Raw genomic sequence first — 22,748 nt, forward strand, 5'->3', positions numbered from 1 at the left:
GCCCTTTTCTTCACTGGGATTTACAGGACTAAATCCAAAGAAATAAATCAAAGGTGCAAATGGAGCAGGTCTCCTCCTCTGGGCCCTGTTCCATGGGGCAGCTCAGACCCAGGAGCAGAAGGAAGGCCCAGCACGTGGGGAGGATGAGGCACAAGCTGCCTTGGCTGTGGTAAGGCACATGCCAGAAAAAAAGAGGGAACAGGAAAAGAAGAACCAGGGGAATCCCAGCATTTCTCCTCACCCTCAAACCCAAGAATGCCACATTCAAAGCTGCTGCAGCATGGTTAATACAGGAGATGGTTCACTGTCCCAAATCCTGGCCCATGCCCCCTCCCCAGCCTTGGGACCATGACAGCATCTGCCTCATCATTGTGGCATTTCTGACAGCTTCACACACCAGGTTTCTGCAGACAGCTCAGGAATTGTGTGTACCAGCCAATATTCTGCAAACATCTCGTGCCAGACTGAGCTGGGAGAGAATGGACACAGCCCAAGGCAGCCAGGCAAGGCAGGGCAGCCCTGCAGAGCACTCCTGTCCCCTCCACAGGCAGCTGCCATCCCCCTGTGTGCTCAGCCTGCTGCAGATGTGTACAGAGCAGATTTGGCTGTTTGTTCTCCAAAGCTGCCTTGTTAATGCTGGAGGAATATTGACACAACGCTCCCTTTGAAGCAAGTGGAAATTGAAGCTTTTTGTTGAACCTGGCTTATTCTTTAATCTCAGCTTTTAGAACAAGACATTTAACAACATTACCATTCATTTTTACCTCACATGTCACAAGTTCAGCTGGGTTCCTGCTTTAGCTGCAGCTGAATGTTGTCTGCTTCCCCAGAAGTCCTCAGAGTGAAGATTCATGGAGAAGCAGGCACTTAAACACACACAAAACCAGAAAATGCAACTGGGTTTTACTAATGAGGCAGGCACTTTGCTGCATGCACCTCTCTCCACCAGAAACAAGTCCCACTTTAGCAGACACCAACAGCATCTTTTGTCTTTGTCTAATTTGGGAGCTGTGCTGCACAGAAGTAGGAAGGCAGTTAATGTATGCACAGTCTGCTCGAGCAGAAAATGCTTGATCTGGTCAGGGACTGGAAGAACAGAAGCTTTGCATTCCAAACAAAGGATTCCCCCAGGAATGGGAGGTACTTGAAGATGTCCACTTCTGCGTCTGGAATTAAAAGCTGCGATTTCTCACAGAGAAATGCAAATCAATTAAGTGAACCAAGAAATGTTTGGGGAGGAGAAGGAAAATACTTGGCAGGCAAACACTAAAACGTCGAGCAGCTCTGTGGGAGTCATGTCCCAGGGACTGGACCAAAACCATAATTAGTCTGTTGTGGAGATAAACACCAAGCTTGTGTTCTGTTTTCTCATCCCAAACACCTCCTGGGCACTTGCTGCCTCACATCCTTCCTCCAGCAGCAGAGGTGAAACACCTGGGGGAGGAAGGGTTTTAGCAAAGTGTGAAGTGTTCCTTCCAAAGTGCACAGGCAATAAACCACATTTCCTCTGGCTTTGCACTTGTGGCATTCCCAGCTGACGGCACCTGCCTGGGAGCTGGATGGCAGCTCTGGATCCACAGTGCTTGTCTCTCACAGCTGGCAGCAGCCAGAGCTGCCCAAGTGTCCCCACAGAGGCAAAAAGGCCACCAGCCCCACCAGGCTGGCAAGGAAATGAGGGGCTTCAAATGTAGATCACATCTGAGTCATGCTGCTGAACCTGCAGGCAAATCAAAGAGGGAGAATTAGTGCTGGCTGAAAGCAACTCCCTTTGCTCTGGGTCTTCCTCTTCTCCAGCTCTGGAGCCTTTTGCAAGATGCTCTGCAATAGTTTTTTCTTCCTTCTTTAAACAAATTTGCCTCACCCCTGAGTTTAGTCTTAAAAGTTGTTTCTGTTGCTGCTCCCTCAGCTGCTGCTGCACTCAGCTGTGTCCTTTAGTTCTAAGCACACCAACCCTGAAGGAGGTATTGAATGTTATATTCAGGAGCTTTTAATTGATCCTAAACCCCTCCAGTTTTGTTCAGCTAAACCACAGCAAATCCATCAGGCTTTCCCCATTCCCAACACCTTGCCCAATTAGCATTGCCCACAGACAGCTGATTTCCTTCCCACTGCTCCAGACCACATTTCCTTCCAGCTCTTCCTCATTCTCCAGCCCAGTGACATTTCAAAGCAGGCTGTTTTCTCCTGCCACCCAGCTCATTGCTCTTCAGGCCTCTTTGACAGGGAGCACATGGAAGAGAACTGAGCTGTTGGGAGCCTGGGGATTTATTGGTCTCTTCCTCCCTGCCTTTTAAAAGCAGGAGACAGGCACAGTATGTTTTAAGCTCTCTATACCTGGGAGCACATTTCTCATTTCCAAGTCTGGCTGGTACAAATAAAATTTAACACAGATCCTCCTACTGTGTACAGACATCTTTGCTTCATTTACCAAGGCTTACAGCTTTGCACTCCAGCTTAGATCAGAAGTGAGAAAAAACAGGCAGCCTCGAGTTATAAACATTCCCAAATGATGTGCCAGCACCAGGGGCTCCAAAATCCTGCAAAAGCCTTGTCAGCTGTGAGGCTGGGACAGAGCAGGACAAACCAGGTCCCTACAGGCAGCCAGCCTCTCTGAACTCCCAACTTTTAGGCAACATTTAGGAATTTATTTATGAATCTGATTACCTTTATAATCTGTTTTCTGGTTCCTGTGCCCACACTGTTGGCAGCCAGGGAATTGGCTTGGGAAGATGACTTTTCCACTGGCACCATGTGCTGAATTTTGTTGGTGCAGGGCCAGCTGCTTGCTGTGTTTAACAAGTAAGCAGGGAAAGGTCTTTGCAGATTTACATCCACTGCATCTCCAGTTTCGAAGGTTTTCATCCATGATGGGGCCTTTAAAAGAACAGAGCACATGGAAATTTAATGCCCTCTCTATATCAACACTCATCAAGCCAAAAAGAACATCAGATGAGCAGTCAGAAAATAAAGACCATCTTTCCTCATCATTTTTCAAGCCTCCCTTCTGTCTCTAAAAAACCATTGACTCAGAGCCATTTTTGCTACATGAGGAAAAACCTGTAGACAAAGCCAGCCCTATTCCTGCCCTGCTGCAGGAAGAAGCCAAAGAGTTTATTTAAATAACAAGCAACTTATGACAAAAATCTGGGTCTGGTTCCTCATTGCCTCCAAAAAAAAAAAAGAAAATGCACCAAGGCTTTTATGACTTTCAGCAACCACAAAGCACATGAATGAGAATGTGAAGCAAACTGTAAGAAACCACATTTAAATGTGTTAGTCACAACAATTTCATTTGCTCCAAGACCTTAAACCCTGATTGGGATTTCATAATCATAAAATGAGATGATTATTTTTTGCTGATGGTCCTGGTATTCAGTGCAGGAAAAAAGGCTTTAAGATTTTGTTTTGACATGAATTTTCCTCTAAAAGTGCTCATGCTTCTAATATTTTATCATCAAGGGTAGTGAAGGCTTGGGCTGGAACAGAGCAGCTCCCTTTGGCACACCCACACTGTTCCATTTTGGGGTTCATGGTGGAGAAAGGGGCAGGGATTTGGGGTTCTTACACTTCCTAAGGAGCGATCCAAGGAGCCCAGGACTTCATTCCAGTGACTGTAAAGCCCAGCCTGTTTTTCCTCCAGCTTCAGAGCATGAATTTCAGATTTCAGTTCTTTCAGTCGATCTTCGAATTTCCTGCTGTTTTCTAAGTAGTCCAGCCTGAGTCCACACATTGGAGGCAAAAGGTTTAGGGTGGCACAATTTAACTCAAGAACAGGTGTTTGTGGAAGGAGCAGAGCTGGTTTTTGTTTCCTTTTATGTTTTATAAGTAAAATGAACTCTGGCAATGCCAGCCTGGCTCCCCTGACCCAGTGACAAGTTCACTCCTTTGCTTTTTGCTTCCTAACTTTGCACCAAGCATTTCCTTCCAGACTAAGGGATGGCTGATGGATCAGCCCCCAGCAATTCCACACTTCAGCACTAGAGGGAAACTTCTGTCCTCTCACATGCTGTTGGTTCAGCAAGGTGCTTTGTCCCTCCCCAAGACAGAAGGTTCTGGATTTACCATGGCTTGATGCCACCAAAAAACCCTTCCCCTGTATGAAAAGTCAGTGTGACACAGACATCACACACACCAGCTCAGTAAAAGGCCTCCAGCCACATGCACATCCAAAATTATTTTAAAATTAAACTGATTCTGAAAGATTTCATTGCCTTTCTCATCCATTTGCACCACAAGCATGCTGATACCTCTCTCTCTCTATCTCAAAGGAGAGTCTCTTGAGGTCGATGTCCTTCAAATCCAGCTTGATGGAGCCTTTGTCAAAGTTGGCATCTCTGCTGTCACCTGGGGAGTACTGGGGGTACTTGGCCATGTGCTGGAAGAGGCAACACAAGCACTGTCAGCCAGATCTGATGGATTTGGGATTTCTCTCCTCAGTTCTGCAAGACTGCCATGTTGAGCTATTTTCTGGGACACACAGGTGCTCCTGCAGCCCTTCCCTTGCACCCAGCTGAAGCCCACAACCCACAGATCCAAGAGCAGAGATTTATCCTGGCTGCAGTGCTTCTACTTCAGCAGAGAATGAAAACCCAGCCTCAGCATGGGTGGAGAAGAGGGAGCTGGAGTGCAGACCTTCAGCAGTGCCTTCCTGCAGGGGACAACTTCACCTGCTTTGCCTAAAGACAGATGGATGTGCCAGGATGACACAGCTGGCTCAGCACAGCCATGTCCACAAAAACTGCCTGGCTGAAATGGCACCACGAGTCAGGCATGAAGGCAAGCCAGCCTCTGCTCCCAAGTGCATCTCCAGTTCTGGTTTTAACTCTTCCCTTGCCCTTCTGAGCACCCTGAACAAACCCAGCTCCCACTCTCCCTACTCTGCTTTTCCACACCACTTTGTCCCCCCGCTGGATGCAGCCATGCCACTACTCAGCTTGATGGGGGCTATAAAAATGCCATCAACACCTGACTATCCCCGAGGATGAAGTGGTGCCCAGTGGAGCAGAACTTACAGGATAATTAAGCCTGGTTATGTCTAAGAGCTTCTGCTTGGCTTTGCGTTCGGCCTCGCGGGCTTCGTGCAGGTCTTGCTTCAGGTGCTCTGCTTCCTTGGCTCTGCAAGAGAAACATCCTGAGGGCAATGGCTGATGGTTTCCAACCAACACAGGGAGTTCAGGGCTCACTACCTTCCAGAGAAGCCCACTACTGTGTTATCTTTACACCAAGGCACTCATGGAGGATGCTCGTGACTGGGCACAGCAAGACAGAGCCACTGCTGCACAGAGTGGCTGAATTACCATGATTTTCCTACTCCTAATTTCCATGGGCTCAGTCACAACCTGCTGATACAGATTCTCACCAGGCCATTAGAGATCCTCCCTGAGGTGAGGAGAGGTTGCTCTTTATTTTGGCAAGCTTCCTAAAACAAGTAGCAGGATTTCTTAATAACAGGGTTAAACATCCTGTCAACACTGGCCAGCTCTGCATGTTCAGGGAACACGCAAACACTCAGAGTTGTTTATATTCCACATGAGTTTACCTGGCTTTACACTTCTCAAAGATCTGAAAGGGAAACAAGAGACCATCCACTTGGTACTAATGAATGAAAACAGCCTCATATCTCACAGGGTACAAAGAGTAAATTTAGATTGGTAGCCAGTGCTTATTTGATAACACTAAATAGAAGATGCTTCAGCATTCTGGATATTTCTTGCTGAACATTCTCTTTCTTGCTAAATATTCTCTTTTTTGCTAAACATTCTCTTTCTTGCTAAACATTCTCTTTCTTGCCAAACAAGCTTTGCATCTGATCCTCTGTAAACCTGACCTGCAATACAACAACAGCATCCAGGTGGAACAAACACGGCACAAGGAGGCTTAGTTCCTCTGAAGTGTCACTTCAGGAGTGATTCCCCCTTCCTGGGCTGGGTTCTGGGGAAAGCAGCGCTCCCTGCAGCCCAGCTGGGAGCACACAGAGCCGGGGAAAACCCCACCTCCTGTCGGACTCCTTCACCAGCTTCACGGCGATCAGCTCCGCCTCCCGCATCTTCTGCTCCATCAGCCGCTTCTCCTCCTTGCTTTTCAGAGCTGTGATCTCCAGCCTCTGGCGTTCCTGCTCGGCCTCCGCAGCATTCTGGGCCAGCAGCTTGGCCTCTTCTTCTGCAATCTGGGCTTTCTCAGCCAGCAGCTCTGCTGCTTCCTGGGATCGGAGCTGAGGAGAAAGAATTTTCCTTAGTTCCTTGTCTAGAGCCTCCACCCCTGCAAGCAGAAGACATCTTTTACCAAGTGATAAAATATATTTCTTAAATAAAAACCAGACAATTTAAGGGTCTGATGTTCCTCCTCTGCTCCAGAATTTCCTGTGTCTCACCTCTACAAAGCAAGGAGAAAAATCTTAGAGCTGGAGAGAGCTGAAGCCAGCCCCTTCAGCTGCCTCTTTCTCCCAGTTTCAGCTCCAAGATTGTTTCCTTTCCCCTTCTCTTAGCCTGAAGAGAGCGCTGTGAGCCAAATGGAGAGAATGGCTCACAGATTAGGGCAGACCAGGGTTTTCCCAGGGATTCCTGCATGCCCTTTCCACCAGTGATCAGAAACTCTCCGGCCTTGTCTGAGCTACAATTCCTGGTGTCAAGAAAAAAAATAAAAATCCTGCTTCCAATCCAAGAAAGCCCATCAAGCACAAGAATATTCACCAGGGCCTCGTTGGCCTGCCTGGCTTCATCTTCCAGCTGGAAAAGGCGCCTTTCCAGCTCTTCTTTGGCTCTCTCAGCTTCTTCCCTGAGCTGCTTCTCCCTGGCCAGCCTCTGGTTCTCCATCTGGAAACAGGAGAGCTATAGTTGGTGGGATGTTGTATTTTCAGGGACCCCCGAGGAAAGGAGGAATGATGAATCTGACTCCATGTTCTCAGAAGGCTCATTTATTATTTTATGATATTATATTTATTAAAGAACACTATACTAACTATACTAAAGAATACAGAAAGGATATTTATAGAAGGTTAAAAAGATAATAATGAAAACTCGTGACTCCTTCCAGAGTCCTGACACAGCTTGACAGTGATTTTAGGTTAAAACAATTCACATGAAACCAATGAAACAATGACCCGTTGGTAAATAATTTATTATTTATTATTACTATTCCAATTAATCATATTATTTATTATTATATTTATTTTAATATTATTTATTTATTATTGTGTTATTTATAATATATTATAATTATTATGATTAATTTATTCTTTTATGATACCATATTATATTAAAGAATACTAAGCTAAAATATACTAAAGAATAGAGAAAGGATACTGACAGAGGGCTAAAAGATACTAATGAAAAACTCATGACTCCTTCCAGAGTCCTGACACAGCTTGACAGTGATTTTAAGTTAAAACAATTGACATGAAACCAATGAAACAATCACCTGTTGGTAAAAAATACCCAACCACATTCCAAAGCAGCAAAACACAGGAGAAGCAAATGAGATAATGATTGTTTTCCTTTTTCTCTGAGGCTTCTCAGCTTCCCAGGAGAAAATCCTGGGCAAGGGGATTTTTCAGAAAATGTGGCAGTGACAGTGGGATTGCAGCAGAACCTCACCTGGGCCTGAGTGAAATGCATCAAATGAAGAAGGGGCTGCTCTCCAGCTCACCAGAGATGCTGAAGCTGCCTGAACTTTGCAGCACTGAACTCCTCAGGCAGGCACTCTTGGTTATTTCAGACTGCTGGGAGAGCCCTTGGTTTGTGCCCCAAATCTTTGGGATCACCTCTCCACACAAACACCTCTGACCCCCTCAGATGCCAGAGCTGCTCCCACACTCAATCCTGCTGCACTTCCTCACCTCCCACACACACACTGATGGAACACAGAGCTGCAATAATAATCACTGTCTTCAACAACAGAGGAGCAGGAAAAATCTACCTTTTTTCTAGCTTTTTCTTCCCTGGCTTGTGCTTTCATTTGCTGGATCTCTATGGAGTCCACTTTTCTCCTCCTCATAAATAGGTCGTGGTTTCCAATGCACAGCTGGAAAATCTGCATAGGAAAGGCAAAGCAAATGGGGTTTTGATGGATTTGTGCCCCTGCCAGAGGAACAAAAGGCCCACAATGGCTTCACAGGACAATTCTGACTTCAGCCCAAGTGCTGGCAGCTCCAAGAAAATCAGCACCCAGGGCAGGCTCACAGCCAGACACACAACAGCTCAGGTAAATTTGTAACAGGATGAGAGATTCCTCCTGTCCTTCATCCCCCTCTGATCCCATTTTCCTGAATTACACAGGCTGAGATCCCAAGATCACCATTTTGTTTACAAACAATATTTCTCAGTCAGTATCACCAGGCTCAGCCTTAAAGCAGGAAAGCAGTTCACTCACCAGTTTGTTCACTTTGAGCTGAGAGGAGAAGAACTTGAAGACTTCTGCTTTTTTGTCAAGGGGTTTAATAGTTAACTACAAAGGCAAAAGGAAAAAAAAAAGAAAGGCAGCACAGTGAGGAGGAAAGCAAGTTTAAACTATTAAAACCAAAGCAAACCTGAGCTCATCTCCACTTCTTTCTGGGGAAGCAGTGATTTATGCCACAAATAGGGGCAGAGTGATGTAAAACTGGTTTTGTACATAGAATCAAGCTGTGTTGGAGGATAAACCCCCAGGCCCAGCCCAGTGCCAGTGTGGATGGGGATGTTCCTGATGCCACCTGTGCACTGTTCCCCAGAGCTCTGGAACAAGCCCTGGTTATCAGGAGAACAGGACACAGCAGCAATCCCTAGAAGCAGGCATGGCCTTAAAGCCAGGGAAATGTCAAACACCTCTCAGAGCAGCAACAATTGAAGAGATAAACAAATGTGACAAGGGCCTAAGGGCTTGTTCTTCAGAGCAGCAGGTCAAAGTCCTGGAGACTTCCTCACTTTTTCAATCCCAAGCTGTTCCCAGAAGCCAGGCAGGGTGTTCCTGCTGCCAGCTCAGTGCTTCACTCCATTCCTTGTGCCCTGTTTGGCTGCAGAACAAAATATGGTCCCTTTTTTTTTCTTCAGGCCCTGTATTCTGTTCCTCACAGGTTCCCTGGTATTTAATTCCTCTAATTCATTTGCAAGGTAATTCCTGTATAATTCCAGGGCATCTGAGTTCACCAGGATCATGTCCTGGAGCTCCTTTCACCCCCTAGGTAATGACTGGGTGCCTTTTGAGGAGCAAGGCTGTGATGTGTCACTGAATAAAGTGAACCTTAAACACAAAATTTCCCCCCAATAGGGAGTTAAAGCAGTTTATTCACACATCTCAGGGGCAGTTTGATGATATCAGAGACCAAAACTGTTTTGAAGGCAGCAAACCTGTAGTCCCCTCTGATTTAATGGATATGAATCTAAAATCTCATCTCAATTTTAGATCTCAGTTTCTGTCGGCTGTTTTCCAAAAGGCCCACAGAAAACAGAACAGGCTGTACTGTCCTTTGGCTGACAAATTCCAGGTATTCCAGTACCACTGTAGTTTCCCTGGGTTTGTTTTTTTCCGATTATAGCCTTCCACACAGCCCATGATTTGGACTGAGAATAAATTCTCCCCACTCCTTCCCTTTCTAGAAGCAAAAGCTGAGCTTCACAGTGAAATTGCAGTGGTGGGGAGTGAAATCATGTCCTAGCAAACTGGCAGAAGTGAGGCAGAAAACCATTAATACCTCCCTGCATGTCTCCTCTTGCCACTGGGCTCCAAGGCTCAGCTGCAAGGACTTCTGTGTGTGCAAACAGCATTTAGGTTTTTATGGATCATGGAGTTCCTGCTGGGATAACTGAGGAAGGCAGGCACGCTGGCATTCGTAATATCTGTCTTTTTCAGAGATCAACACATTTGTTTTGCAAAGGCCAAGCAGCAGGGAAGGAGCCAGAACAGAGCCAGAGCTCAGAGCAGCCTCAGGGAACTGAGGTTTCGAGCTCATCTGCAAGGCAGGGCTGTTATTTTTAGTTTTGTAACAAAGCTCCCCAGGATTTTCCCCTTCTCCCCCAAAATTATTTCAACAGAGGAAGCTTTCAGCCTGTTCCAAGAATCCCAGTCCACACCCATGCCCATGGAAAAAGAATAATACATCAAAGCCATCATACCTCTTTCTCACTACAGGAAATGTTTCTGATAGAGCTCCACTCAAAGGATTTATTGGGGGAGAACCTGTTATTAATGCTGTAGATATGAATACCTTTGGCATCAACTCCAAGCAGGAGATCTGTGTGGTTTTTGTTTTGCTAAAAAACAAGAGAGATGAGTAAATGGCATTTTTGGTGACATTAAACAACCACAGACAAGAAGCACCTATTTTAATATATTGATATTTGCTTGTATTTAGGCAGTTGGTGTTTATATATAATATTGTGAATGCTGTCACTGGTAATAATAAACTCAGTCCTCTAGGCTGCTTAGAGCAGCTCAAACTATTTCTCCTTCCTATTCCATACCTGGAGTTACTCAAAACTTCTCTCAGGTTGTAAAATATTAATCTTAACTGTTTTATTCACCTGCTTATTTAGCAGGCAAGAAAACCAAGTCAGAACAAAACCAGAAGTCACCAGGAGTCCCAGCTCCAAACTCCCTGGAGGACTTTAAAAGGACAGCACCATTATCTGCAGCAAGTCAAAACTGCTAAAATAAGGCACTTACAGCAATTGGGAAATAATTGACACCATACATTTCCAAGTCTTGGGCAATTTTCAGGTAGTTCATCTCAGCTTCATCCCTGGAGAATAAAGCCATGATTATGAAATGCCTTTCCAGCCTTTCTCTCCTGGCTGACTCTCCATTTCCCACTTAGAAAAGAACAGGCAATCTGACCCTTTGTACAAACTTAGTTTTGCCATCTTGCTCTCAATAATAGAAAAAAAATGATAATAAAAACAGCATCTGGATGGAATAAAGAATAAAATAAAGAATAATAAAGAATAAAAGTTGCAGCTATTTCAAAAGATGACTCATGGATAGTGTAATCTTCATTAAAATTCATTAAAAGTCTTATCCTTGTGTTGGTTTTGCCACTCCATGTCTTGGAAAACCATCCTTGCATTGTTTTCCATGAATATATTTCTTTCAGGAAATAGAGTTCATTGAAAAATGAGTCTTGGACAGAGCTTTTGGCCAAGGCCAAAGAAGAGTGAGAATCTCTCCACCCACTTTTCTCCTCCCATCAAAGTAAATCAGTAAATCTTGAGGAAAATATTCAATAAAAATAATGCTAAGAAGCCTCCAAAACAGAAAGAAACAGAACCCAAATATTAGGAAAAGGCTGCCTCTGGGTGCTAACAGATCCTATTTATTGTTTAATTGGATTTCCAGACGGGCTGAATTACACTGAGAACAACAAATCCCAGAAATAAAGAAATTTTCCAAGAAATGCAAAGGTTTCCTACCTGGCAATACCCCTGTGCTCAGCATACCAAGCTGTGATCTTCTCTTCCCACATCTCTGCTGTCAGCTGGTACTGCCTGAGCACCTGCAGGACAAGGAGGGAGGTTGGATCCCTGGGAAAATCCAAATCCAAGCTCTGCCTCTCCCAAGCAAAGTGAATGCAGAGGTGCTGTTCACAGCTTGGGCATTTTGCAGAGTTTTTAATTAATTGAACATTAATTAATGTTTTAAATGTTTTTAAATTAATCCCCAGCAATAGCTGCACTGCAACAAGGAGACTGAAAAGTTTTGCACTGCAAAAGAGGAGATTCAAATATTTTATACTGCAAAAAGGAGATTCAAATATTTTACTGTAAATGCAAAAAAAGAGATTCAAATATTTTGCACTGTAAAAAATGAAATTCAAACATTTTGCACTGCAAAAGAGGAGATTCAAATATTTTGCACTGCAAAAGAGGAAATTTAAAGCTTTTGCCCTGCAAAATATGAGATTAAAAGATTGGGTTTTGTATCAAATTAAGACTCACCCTTTTGGGCAGCAGCTCATCATGGGCTAGAAAGCCTGGCTCGTGGAAATTTGGGTCGTAGTCACCATACTGTCCCAAAAAAGAAAAGTTATTTCAGTTTGTTAGAGGCAGAATGCTGAGGGAGTTGTTCCTTGCACAGTTTGAAGTGAAAGCTTTGAGGCAGATTTTATTTTGGTTCCCCTGCACACATCTCCTCATCTGAGCAGGCCATGGAAGATCCTTCCAGAAAGATTACACTAAAATGTTAGGATCAAATAAATCCCCTAAATTGCAGGAAAAAATCCTTGTAGTGGCATTTAATTTTTCTTTTTTTCTAGTTGTGCTTGTACCTCCTAGGATGACCAACTTTACCAGGAGAAATTCAATTAAAAAAGAGATTTTCTATGCACAAACCTTGGCCTGAACAGCATAAGAAGCCAGTAAAACTGTAGCTTCTGGTGAGCAATAGATTTCCTCATCCAGGATCTGCTTCTTCACCTAAACCAACAGAAAAAAGGGAGCAAGTTCAAAGTCAGGACTTAAGTCAGGCTTGAAATGAAAGCAGACATGCCCAGACTAGAACTTGGCACCAAATATCACCTTCAGGAGTTAATAACAGCAACAAGAAATCGGCATTCAGGAACACAGGAAGCCTTTAGTTAGCATTGCATTTAATGAGACCAAAAATGCCAGTCAGCTCTCTCCACACATTTCCATAAGGAGTCCTATAAAAGAAAATCCTATAAAACATCAATTTTATTGTCTGCGCTTCATTTCTTTTAACAATCCTTCTCTTTTTCTTTTTCCTGCCTTTGGAAAAGTCAGCTTTGCATCACATCAGCCATCAGATTTTAGGTTGGGAGGGAGCTCTGGAGGTCAGGTCCAAGCAGAGCAGACTCAGGGCTGTGCAGCTGCCATAGAAAAACCATAAGAAATGTTCTCCAGCTTTCCAGAATGAGAGAATAAAGGAGATCCTCAAAAGAGCAGCTGAATAATAAAGCACTTCATTTATTCATTTTCAATGGTCTAAGCACAATCAGACAATGCTAAAGAGTCTTTCAACATTCTTTTCATTTTAATAACCTGTGGTGCCACCAAGAGCAGAGGTGTTATAGTTTGTAAGGTGTTGTTTGATTTTAAATCAGCTGTGCAATTTCTGTTTGAAAATCCAAAGAGGGAAGGGGAAATTAATCTTCCCAAATCCTCCTCTCAGGTGTATTTAGCCTAGGAACAAGCACAAGACAACAAAATTTTGCATAGCTCACAGTCTTAAACATTTCCAAATAGAAAAATGACTTGAGCTAGCACAAGTTCTGTTTACAAATACACCTCTGGAGGTGCTGGGAACTGAAATGAGCCATCAAGAAAGTTTTTGCTTTTAAATTTAGTCCCTGGTGAGCAAAATCTGTGAGGCTGAGTTACAGTGCAGGGAACATTCTTTCTAAGCTGTTAAAATGGAAAGAATGAAAAGATTTTTCTTCCAATTTGGAAAGCTCCAGCTTTCATTCTCCAGAGTGCAAATCATGCTCCAGAATTTAGAACAATGTGGATAAATCCCCCATAAGCGTCTGGGTTGTTTTGTTTGTTTGTTTGTTTGTTTTTTCTGATCAGTTTTTACAATGACTTTTTGTTGAACTTCATGAAGGAGCAATAAATTACCTCATCTTTAAGCAGACAATATTTAGCTTTAGTCATTGACATTTATTCAGGCATTTATGCCACATTAATTTGCAACGGTCTGAAGAGTCAGGAGAGCTGAAATCTTCAGGCATCCAGATGTCTGAACATGTTTTTCTTATTAGCATCCAGGTGTGAGCTGAAGTTCTTACACTCAGGAAACTTTGCAAGTTCCAATTTGTTTCAGCCTTGTTTTCCTACTTTGGAATGAGAAGAATTTGCTAATTGCATATCTGCTAGTTAAGGCAGGTTCAAGCAGAAAAGAAAAAAAAAAGTGGAAAAATCAGGGTTAAAAGAGTTCTGCTGTCCTCATTCCTTTCCAAAATTAGCTGAAGAAATAAATTGCCAAGTGGTTGAAGGTTCTGGATGAAGTTCTGGTGGGTTATGAACCCTCAGAGCTGCAGCATTTCCCCAATATTTCATTAGCACATCCTCCTCAGGGAACAAGGGGATTTACTGGGTTTATTGCCAGCTGCAGACTGAATTTATCCCAGCTACCTGCACAGACTCATCCTGCTGGAATAAAGCAACACTCCAGGGGCTGAAAGTTCCAGAGGGATTCCAGAGCAACTGAGGAGAGAAGCTGGATGTCCCAGACATGGGAATTGACCATCCCAAACTCAGCTGTGGAGTTTTCCTGGTTGATCCATTTTTATTTTTGATAAAGATCCAAGAATTTGCTCCTTCATCTGCTTTTTGATGGAGCTCAAATGGTGTTTGCTGCTCTGCTGCTCTCAAACCTTGCCATGTGAACAAACCTGGATTTCAGAATGCCTATCAAATTCCATAACCTTTTATCCCTACAATCCAAAATGAAGGTTTAGGGAGTTCTTGTTTTCTAGAGGTTTTGCCCTCCAGCACAAAATTTCTCTAAAAGCCTCACAGCTCTTCCAGCAGTTCCAGCTCTGCATGGAATTGTAATTTTTTTAACACATATTAAGGAGCAAAACAAGCCTGGAATATCCAGATTTGGAATTATCCCCCAAACTGCGGGGTGTTGTCATAAAAACTTGCAGAAGATGAAACATTCAGCTTACCTGGACACAAACCCACAGCAGGCAGGAGAAATGTTTGTATTTCATAAAAATAATGTCTACAAAGTTCTTGATACAGCTGAAGCAAGCAAAATTACCCTGAGCTGCCAACAAGATCAAAGACAGCACAAAAGGACTGGGGGAAATACAGAAGGAATTCATGGTTCAAAACTTTTCCTGACCTGAAGGAAGAATAAATGCTGGGTAATTTCCTGTAAGAGTTCCTCTTCTACCTTCTCTGGGTAGAATTTAGCCAAAAAATGAAAGCTAATGGGATCTTCTTTGGGGATTTCTTGATCTAAAACCTGTTTACAGATAAAATAAAATCAAATCAGCAGCAGAAAGGATACATGAGTGTCTCAAGATAATATTCCCAAGGAAAATCAGAAAGCAGCCAATAATCCACTTAAAGCCTCCCCATGTTTTAGAGGGAAGGGTAATTCTGAGCTTTAATCTAACAGCAATCAGTGGTGATTAGTGTGGGATGCTGCAGGTCAAATGGGATAGAAGCATTCAGAGCAAATAATCCCATTTTCACCTTAAAAAAAGCCACCATGTCCATTTCTGAGTTGTCATGGAACACATCCCTTTAGCTCTCATGCTCCAGAAAGTCAATATTTATAGAAGTAAATAATTCATTGCCACCCATTTTGTCTCCTGTACCTTTTTGTCCATCTTTAACCAGGTGCACATTCCTTTAATTGTGTACTGCAAGCCAAAGAACCAGGTCTCCCTTAAACCAAGGGCTCGGCACACCAGGTCAAACAAATCCTTTCCCTTCCACTTCATCTGAGAGAGAAAAATCAAGAAAAACATGTATATCCTAAATGAATTTGCTCCATTTGAGCCTTTTCTCCTATGAAATCTTATTTCATCTTTAGGTTTTTAATGAAATATTCTTGCTGCTGTGTCAGAGTTGCTGGTTCCACCTCCTCTCCCTCTCCAGACACATCCAGAGAGCAGCTGCAGTCATTTCACCACCGAGCACTTGAGGGAATGAGGATTGTATTCTTGATTCCCTGGGATGTGGCAAGTCTTTATTAATATTTGTCCAAAATTTTCACTCAATGCTTTATACAAATTGGAGAGACTGAGAGAAAGCCAGGGGAAATCAAATCAGGGCATGGGGTAGGAATGCTGAACAATGAGAACAGATCCACCTTTCACACCCCTCAGGTATTGCAGTGGCACCAGGCCAAGCCTTTATCCTACTCTGATTTAAATGAGTCTTCTCCAATATTTTCATTTCAATTTAGCAGCCACAGAGAGCAAACTTTGATTCAAGGTCCCAAATTCACACAAGTCTGATGCCTTGTTCCCTTCGCCAAAGAGGCTGCTCGTCTGTTTCACCACAGTTCAGAAAGATGATTTTAGCTAATTGCTAAAACTAAAAAATGAATGGCAAAAAAAAAAAAAGGAACTTTTAGGCAGTATTGGAGTGGAAACCTGGAAATTATCCCAGCAAAGAGCAGTGTCTGGGCAGAAAGGAGAGGTGGCAAAGGAAGGAATACACTATTTGTTAACAAGGACTCTGATCTCAAAATCAGATTTTCCAAATCCTTTATTTTCACAATTCTGCCTGCAAGTACTGCAGAGCAGTAAGTCATACAGGATTTATCTATCCTGTTTCTGAAGGACCTAATAAATTACATTAAATGGCTCACAGAGCAGTCAGGTCTCACTAAAACTGCCAGTCCCACTGGAACTGAGTTTTCTAACTCCCCAAAATACCTGTGTGTCTTGTTTTGCTTTTGCTGGATGATTAGGAATTAATTAATCAGGGACAGTTCTGTCCCTTCAATAGTGCAGCCCAATTTATTTAGCAATTGATCACTTCTTTTTCCCCAGCCATGATTTCCCTAATTAATTTATCAGCCATAATTAATAGAACTGCCAGCTTTTTCATCAATCCTTTTTTTCTCTTCTGCCCAGAGATCCAAACACCCATTGCAGGTAAAGAACTGGAGTTTATAAATGGAAAATTGGAAGAGAATGCCCCAGCTCAACAAAAGAACCAGTTTATAAACTATTTTATCAACATCTTAGCAGCAGCTCTGACCAGTTTATCCAAGCTGGATGTGTATTAAAGAGCCGTGTCAGTTCCAAAAAAAAAAATAATTTTATGGAGAAATAGGAATCCTTGCAAACAGTTGGAATGAAGAAAGCAGTTTTAGCATTAATTTAGCTGTGTCAGTCAAATGGATTTCATGCAAACAGCTTTAAATCCTGAACAGAGTTAAGAGAACACACCTGAGATTAAATAATCCATTATTTATAAAAATAACAGATCAGTTTTAAGACCAACCACAAGCTGATAATCTGAATTTTTCCCAGTTTCTTGCTAACACAAAGGGCACTCCCCAGCACTTGCTGACACTCTCACCTCACAGCTGAACTCCATCTCAGCATCCACTGTTATAATTCTGACTTTAAAAGTCTTTGGTTGTTTCTTCTTCAGGCCTCTGATGGACATATTTTTCAGCTGATGAGGGCAGCCACACCTGAAATTAAACATTGAAGGATGGAAATTCAGCAGCATTTTCTTGGTTAGATTCCAAACTAGGATGAGTCCAAACACGCAGAATAAATTCACCGTTAGAGATGCATTTTTTTGTGGCTAATAAGGATGTTGAAAGAAAAACCTTTTCAATTAGTTTGCTCCTTAAAGGAAGTTGCTCAGAAAAATGTTATTGCTGTCTTTTCTCAGATTTTGGCTATCATAAAATAAAATTCTCTTTCTCTGCAGCATCTCCACTCAGTAGAAAGTGCAGTTAAACTTTATTATATAAAACCCAACACAATCCTTTCCCATCAGTTATGGCTCCTTTCAGCAACTAAAGTATTTGATTTCTTTAAAACATGAGGTTTTAACTCCCTGAAATTATACAAATGCCAAGAATTTATGCAATGAAATTCAGCTGAATTTACCACATTCCCATGTGCTACTCATGCACAACAGTAAAAGTCATTTAGAACAGGAATTTTCCCAGTGAAGTTCTCGTGAAATTAATTTAATTTTGCAGAAGCTGACAGAAAATTCCATCAGAAATCTTCTATTCTAAATGTAATCACCTCCATGCCACCCAAAAAATTGAGGAGATGCTGCTTCCACAGGCACAAGAGTCTTGTGGAAAGCAAATATTGAAAGCTGGAGTTAAATGATGGTGTGAATCTGCTCCAGGCAGTTCTCAGGCATTTCTTTCTGAACACAGGAAATCAGCCTGTAAAGGTTTTTGCTTCTTTTTACTTTATAAAATTAACAGGTCAAACCTGTATAATGTAGTGAGAATCTGTGAACTGTACAGGGCAAGAGACTGAGGCATTCCTGGTTTTCTGCAACACAAAACTATTACAGTGTGGCAGAATTCCAACCTCCCCTTGAGGAATTCCAAAATAAAGCTCTAGTTGAAACTGAAAATTTCCATTTGCCTGCACCTTCCAGGATTTCATAAAATATTTTGCTCCTTTTTTTTTTCCGCTGAGCTCTAAATTGGCTTGCAAATGTATTGGTTTTTCCACTTATTTTGTTTGTGCCAACCTCCCACAAATTTTGAGGGGTTCAATAGGAGGTGAAATAGATATGGAAGTGGTTTTTTTGAGGTGAAACAGATATGGAAGTTTTTCTTTAGAGATTATAGGGAAGTTGAGGCAGGGAATAGATAAAATAGTTACCAAATCATAGGGATATCAGAGGGAGAGCTGAGAACAAGTGATGGAGATAAGTCAGAGTGGGGAAGAGGAGCTCAGGAGGAAATTCATCCTTCTGACACCACTGGGGAGTTGGGGAGTCCTCTCCCTCCAGCTGGCTCTGGTGGAGCTTCTGCTGAAGTCTTGTTTGGGTTAAGGGCACCACTTTGGAGCTGGGAAGACAATGGGAGTCCAAAGGAGATGTCCCAGGGCTAGAAAATCATCTGTGGGGAGATGAAAGCACAGGTTAGAACAGAGAAAGGATGAGTGGTGAGACATGGCTGCTCTGCAGGACAAGGAATAATGGGATTAATGAGGTTGCAGACTGAGGAAAATTCAAGAATAATCAGGATATGATGGTGCTGGAAAAGCACAGGGAGGCATTTCTCTTTCTGAACTTCCCCCCAAAACAGTGTGACAGCATTGTCCTCAAGACTGGAGGCATCTAAACCCTCCAAGGACTCCCCCCAAGCTGGTCCCTCCTGGCAGAGCCCACAAGAGGCCACACCACCCAAAACCAGGGAAATGCAAGAACAGCACTCCCAGAGCCCAAACCCCATCACCCCCACAGCACCTTTCTCCTCAGGCATTATATTTTAGAGTGAAAACCAGATCTTGCCACAAACTTTCCTCTATCATTCAGGCAGCTCAGCTGAGCAGAGCTCAGGTCTTTTCTACTTAGCACAGCAAAGAGTTCTCAATTAAGGAAAAATATTGAAAATCCCCAAAGTGACCACAGCAATATTGTCAGGGAGAGCATCATGTGAGGGCATCCAAACCAGCAGGAAATTACCACAGACATCTTTTGATCTCTAACCTGCAAAATTAAATTTTAACCTGTTGCATTCCAAAGATCTTTTCCATCAGTCTTTTTTTGTTTCAAAACTGTAAATAATTGTACCATACAGCATTTATAGCCTGAGAACTACAGACTTCTACCCAAAAATGGAAATAGTTTTATTAGTTTCTAGAAGAAACATCAATGGTTGAAAATTAAGGAGAAAAAAGCTTCATAATTCATTTTTAATATGTAACCTGAAACAGCCAGCTGAGTTAAACAGGAACCTGGAGTTAAGGCCAGTACAGAACATTCTCAGAGTTTCATATGGAAAATTCTGAACAGATAAAATTGAACAGCTGGAGAAAAATGTACTCATTTTCTCAAAATATGAGAAAAATACCAGAGCTTTTCATTTGGACTTTGAAGTTATTTCTTTTTTCTTATATAACCAGATTGAAACGACAATATAATTTGTTCAACATTTCCAACAGCATTTTTTTTGTTCTTTCCAGAATTTTTATTCCATGGAAAAGTACATTCTGACTCACAGCAAAAAGACATTTTTGAATATCAAATTTTCCCCAGAAAAGTAAACTGCATTTTAATCAATAGCACGGGTAAAGAAAATGGAAAGGGTTTTCACACTGAATCGCTGAAATGAATGTCAGATCCTGACAACAGAAGCAAGAGCACTTAGCAGACAAGATTTTAGAGAAAGAACTTTTTCAAATAAGAGGAATATTGCTGAAAAAAAAAGACAAGATTAAAAAAAAAAAGAAAAAATGACAAGGGTTTGCAAATTTTTTGTGTAAATGCAAAAGCAATTCCTTCTAACAACAGGGAATCAAGTGCTCCAAGGCTCCTGACACCCAGCTCTAGTGATTTATTCCTGCAGGTGCCACAGGGAATCCAGAAGGAGCAAAATGTGATGGATCAGAGCATGAGTGCAAAACAGGGCTGGGTGATGAAAGATTCCTGCCCAGCCAGAACCTGGGAACAGAGAGTTCAGGAGCTGGGAGTGAGCACGGGGAGAGATGAGTGATAAAAGCTTGGTGTGGTGAGGGGAACAGCAAGGCAGAGATGGGGAATAAAATCAAGGAACAAAAAACAACCAAAAAAACCCAAGTCTCTGTTGGTGCCCAAGATGAAAGGAGGGACATCCAGCAGCTCTGGGTTTGAGTGTTCTCCCTCCTGGAGAATGAGAAAGCAGGAGCAAAGCGTGGGGGAAGAGCAGGACGAACTGGCCAGGTGGCTGTGTCACAGCGATGTTGGTGTGTCCCAGCGCAGCCCTGCACTTTGATCCGCGTGGGGAGGCACCCGCAGAGCACACAGCGCCCACTCACGGGCAGCCAGGGAGGGAAAGGGGAAACCAGCAGCACCACACACTCGCCAAGCTGGAGAAATCCACCAGAACTCAGCACCTTGCCGGCAAAAACCTCGAGCTGCCCAAGAGTGAGAGTGCAATTTATGCTCAAGGTGAATGGATGGGGTTTGTAGGGTTCTCCACGGGGTGTAAAAAGTTCCCTTCAGGTGGCACTGGCTCTCAGTGACAGTCATGACCATCCATCACCCCTGGGGCAGCCACACTGGGGTGAAAAACCATCTGTTTTCACACACACACAAAACCCAGCAGCACTTTTTAAGGTGAGAACTCAGGTGCAGACAGGCAAAGAATTAAATTAATGGCAATCGAGACCCCTCTTACACCTTCATAATGAATCAACCTTGAAAGGATCAGCATGGTCCTTCCAGGAGCTGGAAACACAAAACCTTCGGGACAGCAATGAGGATTCAAGAGGCAAGGCTTGGGAATGACTTAAGAGCCACCACCAGAAGATGCTTGAAGCGCCCCGCTGCAAAATCACATTAGCTGCAGCCTGAAAAGAGTGTCAGCGCTGAAATATTTACTGCAACTCCGAGTGGCGAATTCCCCTGACTCATTATGTTTCTCCCGGTCCCTGAATTTCCATACTCCAGCTCAGGAATGAATGCGAGCGATTTGAATGCAGACAACACAGGCGAGCACAGAGCGTCGTGGGCTCCGTGCAGTTGTTGACTCACGCTCCTGCCTCTGCTCCCTGCCCCAGGAACGATTTCAGCAAAGAATTCATTGTTTTAAAATGGGTCAGCGAGATAAAGGTTGTTTTTTTTTACCCCTGAAGTTATCTAAAGTCACCAGTTGGATCAAGACTTACCTCACAGATCCTTTTTTGAATGATGATAAGAAAGGGGGGGAAAAAAATCCCTTTCAATCCAAAAACTCCGTATTTTCCCCGCAGACATCAATATGCAGCCCTCACAAGTTTTGCCACTGAGAATAAAATCCAAGAACAACTTTTCCACTTGATCCCCTTCCCTTTGTTTCCATGAGCTGCAGCATGTTAGCGCCCTCTGAAAAATCAAAGGATTGCTTTCCCAGGTGATAGGAGCTCTTTAACCATTTCCTGCCTGCACCAGGGCTCCTCCCCACCTCCCCGCTCTGTAATTCAAATAACCGGGCACTAAAATAAGAGAAACCCACGAGTTTTGGCTCGGAGAGCTGTAAAAATGGATAATGAACTCCTGAATAATTCCTTAGATGGTATCTGATCAAATTATTTTAACAGTGTCTCCTGTCCTGCCCATATCAGCCACCTTAAGAAGGGAAACTGCCTGGAGTTGTGCTGTTAATATAATTCCCGACCTGTCCTCTTCCTGCCGTGAGAGATGATGGGACACCCACAGCAAAAAGAGAACAAGGCTCTAAACTGGGCAGCAGCCAAAATATCAGCAGAAAGGGGTAAATGAGCACATTTAAATAAAAAAAAAGGGATGGTCTCAGCCTGAAGTCACAGACCAGGAGCGTGTTACCTCAAAGTCCAATAATTTTGCCATTATTCTAAGTTTCTAAGTGGTTTGGGTTTTGTTTTTTTGCTTGGTTTTTTTTTTTGTTTGTTTGTTTTTAATACAGAGATTTATAGAAACTGAATATGTGCCAGGTTATGGATATATATCCAGGTTATGGATAGCAAAGACAGGCCAGCTCTCGCTCCATACCTACTATAATTACTCCGGATTTATATGGAAAACCTTCAAGATTTGTCTCACATCCATCACTGATCAGCAGGGGGAAGAGCACAGCATTTGTTGGTGTGCAAAAACCTCAAAGAGGCTGCACTGAGAGTCAGCTCCATCCCCAAAATTCCACGTAAAGGATCCCTCAGCACCCACAGCATGTGTTTGGAAGAAAAGGATCAGGGAAGAATCTCATCCCTCTCCAACATTACCTGAGGAGAGGTTTTGGTGAGGTAGAGTCACTTTTTTCTACTGCAGTGAGAAGACAAGAAAAAACAGCTTTAAACTGAGATGGGAGATTCAGATTAGATATTAGGGAAAAGTGTTTTCACTGTTTGGGTGGTCAGGCATGGGAATAGGTTGCCATGGTGGGGTTACCATCCCTGGAAATGTCTGCATTGGGTTTGGGGTTATGGTGGCAGTGATGGATACACAGCTGGACTTGACAATCAAAGAATCAGAATATCCTGAGTTAGAAGGGACTCATCAGGAACATCAAGTCCAACTCCTGACAGTGCATAGAACATTCCAGGAATCCCAGCATGTATCAGAGTTCTTGAGCTCTGTCAGTTTTGGTGCCATCACCACTGCACAAAGGAGCTTGTTCCAGCGCTCCTGGGTGAAAAAATAAAG

The 22,748-nt window shown here is 43.0% G+C and overlaps 1 protein-coding gene across 2 annotated transcripts; it reads right to left on the reverse strand.

Moving 5' to 3' along the window:
* Positions 1-693: 693 nt before the first annotated feature.
* On the reverse strand, positions 694-21,440 carry LOC115911517 (merlin-like). Of its 2 annotated transcripts, XM_030962550.1 has the most exons (19): positions 21,257-21,440; positions 18,266-18,504; positions 16,977-17,094; positions 15,257-15,382; positions 14,776-14,898; positions 12,297-12,380; positions 11,904-11,972; positions 11,379-11,461; positions 10,636-10,711; positions 10,086-10,223; positions 8,368-8,442; positions 7,915-8,028; positions 6,690-6,812; positions 5,994-6,211; positions 5,013-5,115; positions 4,248-4,375; positions 3,566-3,716; positions 2,665-2,874; positions 694-1,717 (listed from the first exon to the last, which is right to left on the reverse strand). In XM_030962550.1, exons 2-19 carry the CDS (start codon positions 18,271-18,273, stop codon positions 1,682-1,684), a joined length of 1,983 nt encoding a protein of 660 aa, XP_030818410.1. In that variant the 5' UTR covers positions 18,274-18,504; positions 21,257-21,440; the 3' UTR covers positions 694-1,681. The 2 variants fall into 2 exon arrangements, with proteins under 2 accessions (XP_030818410.1, XP_030818411.1); XM_030962551.1 differs by lacking the exon at positions 14,776-14,898.
* Positions 21,441-22,748: the final 1,308 nt, after the last annotated feature.

Source organism: Camarhynchus parvulus, chromosome 19 (genome assembly GCF_901933205.1).
Source record: "Camarhynchus parvulus chromosome 19, STF_HiC, whole genome shotgun sequence".
Taxonomy (NCBI): domain Eukaryota; kingdom Metazoa; phylum Chordata; class Aves; order Passeriformes; family Thraupidae; genus Camarhynchus; species Camarhynchus parvulus.

Excerpts from the sequence above, each read along its gene's own strand:
- LOC115911517 (XM_030962550.1), bottom strand. Across the intron at positions 8,029-8,367 it reads AGCTCAAAGTGAACAAACTG|ATTTTCCAGCTGTGCATTGG; the intron begins GTGAGTGAACTG and ends TTTCCTATGCAG. Across the intron at positions 6,212-6,689 it reads GGCAGGCCAACGAGGCCCTG|CTCCGATCCCAGGAAGCAGC; the intron begins GTGAATATTCTT and ends CTTTCTCCTCAG.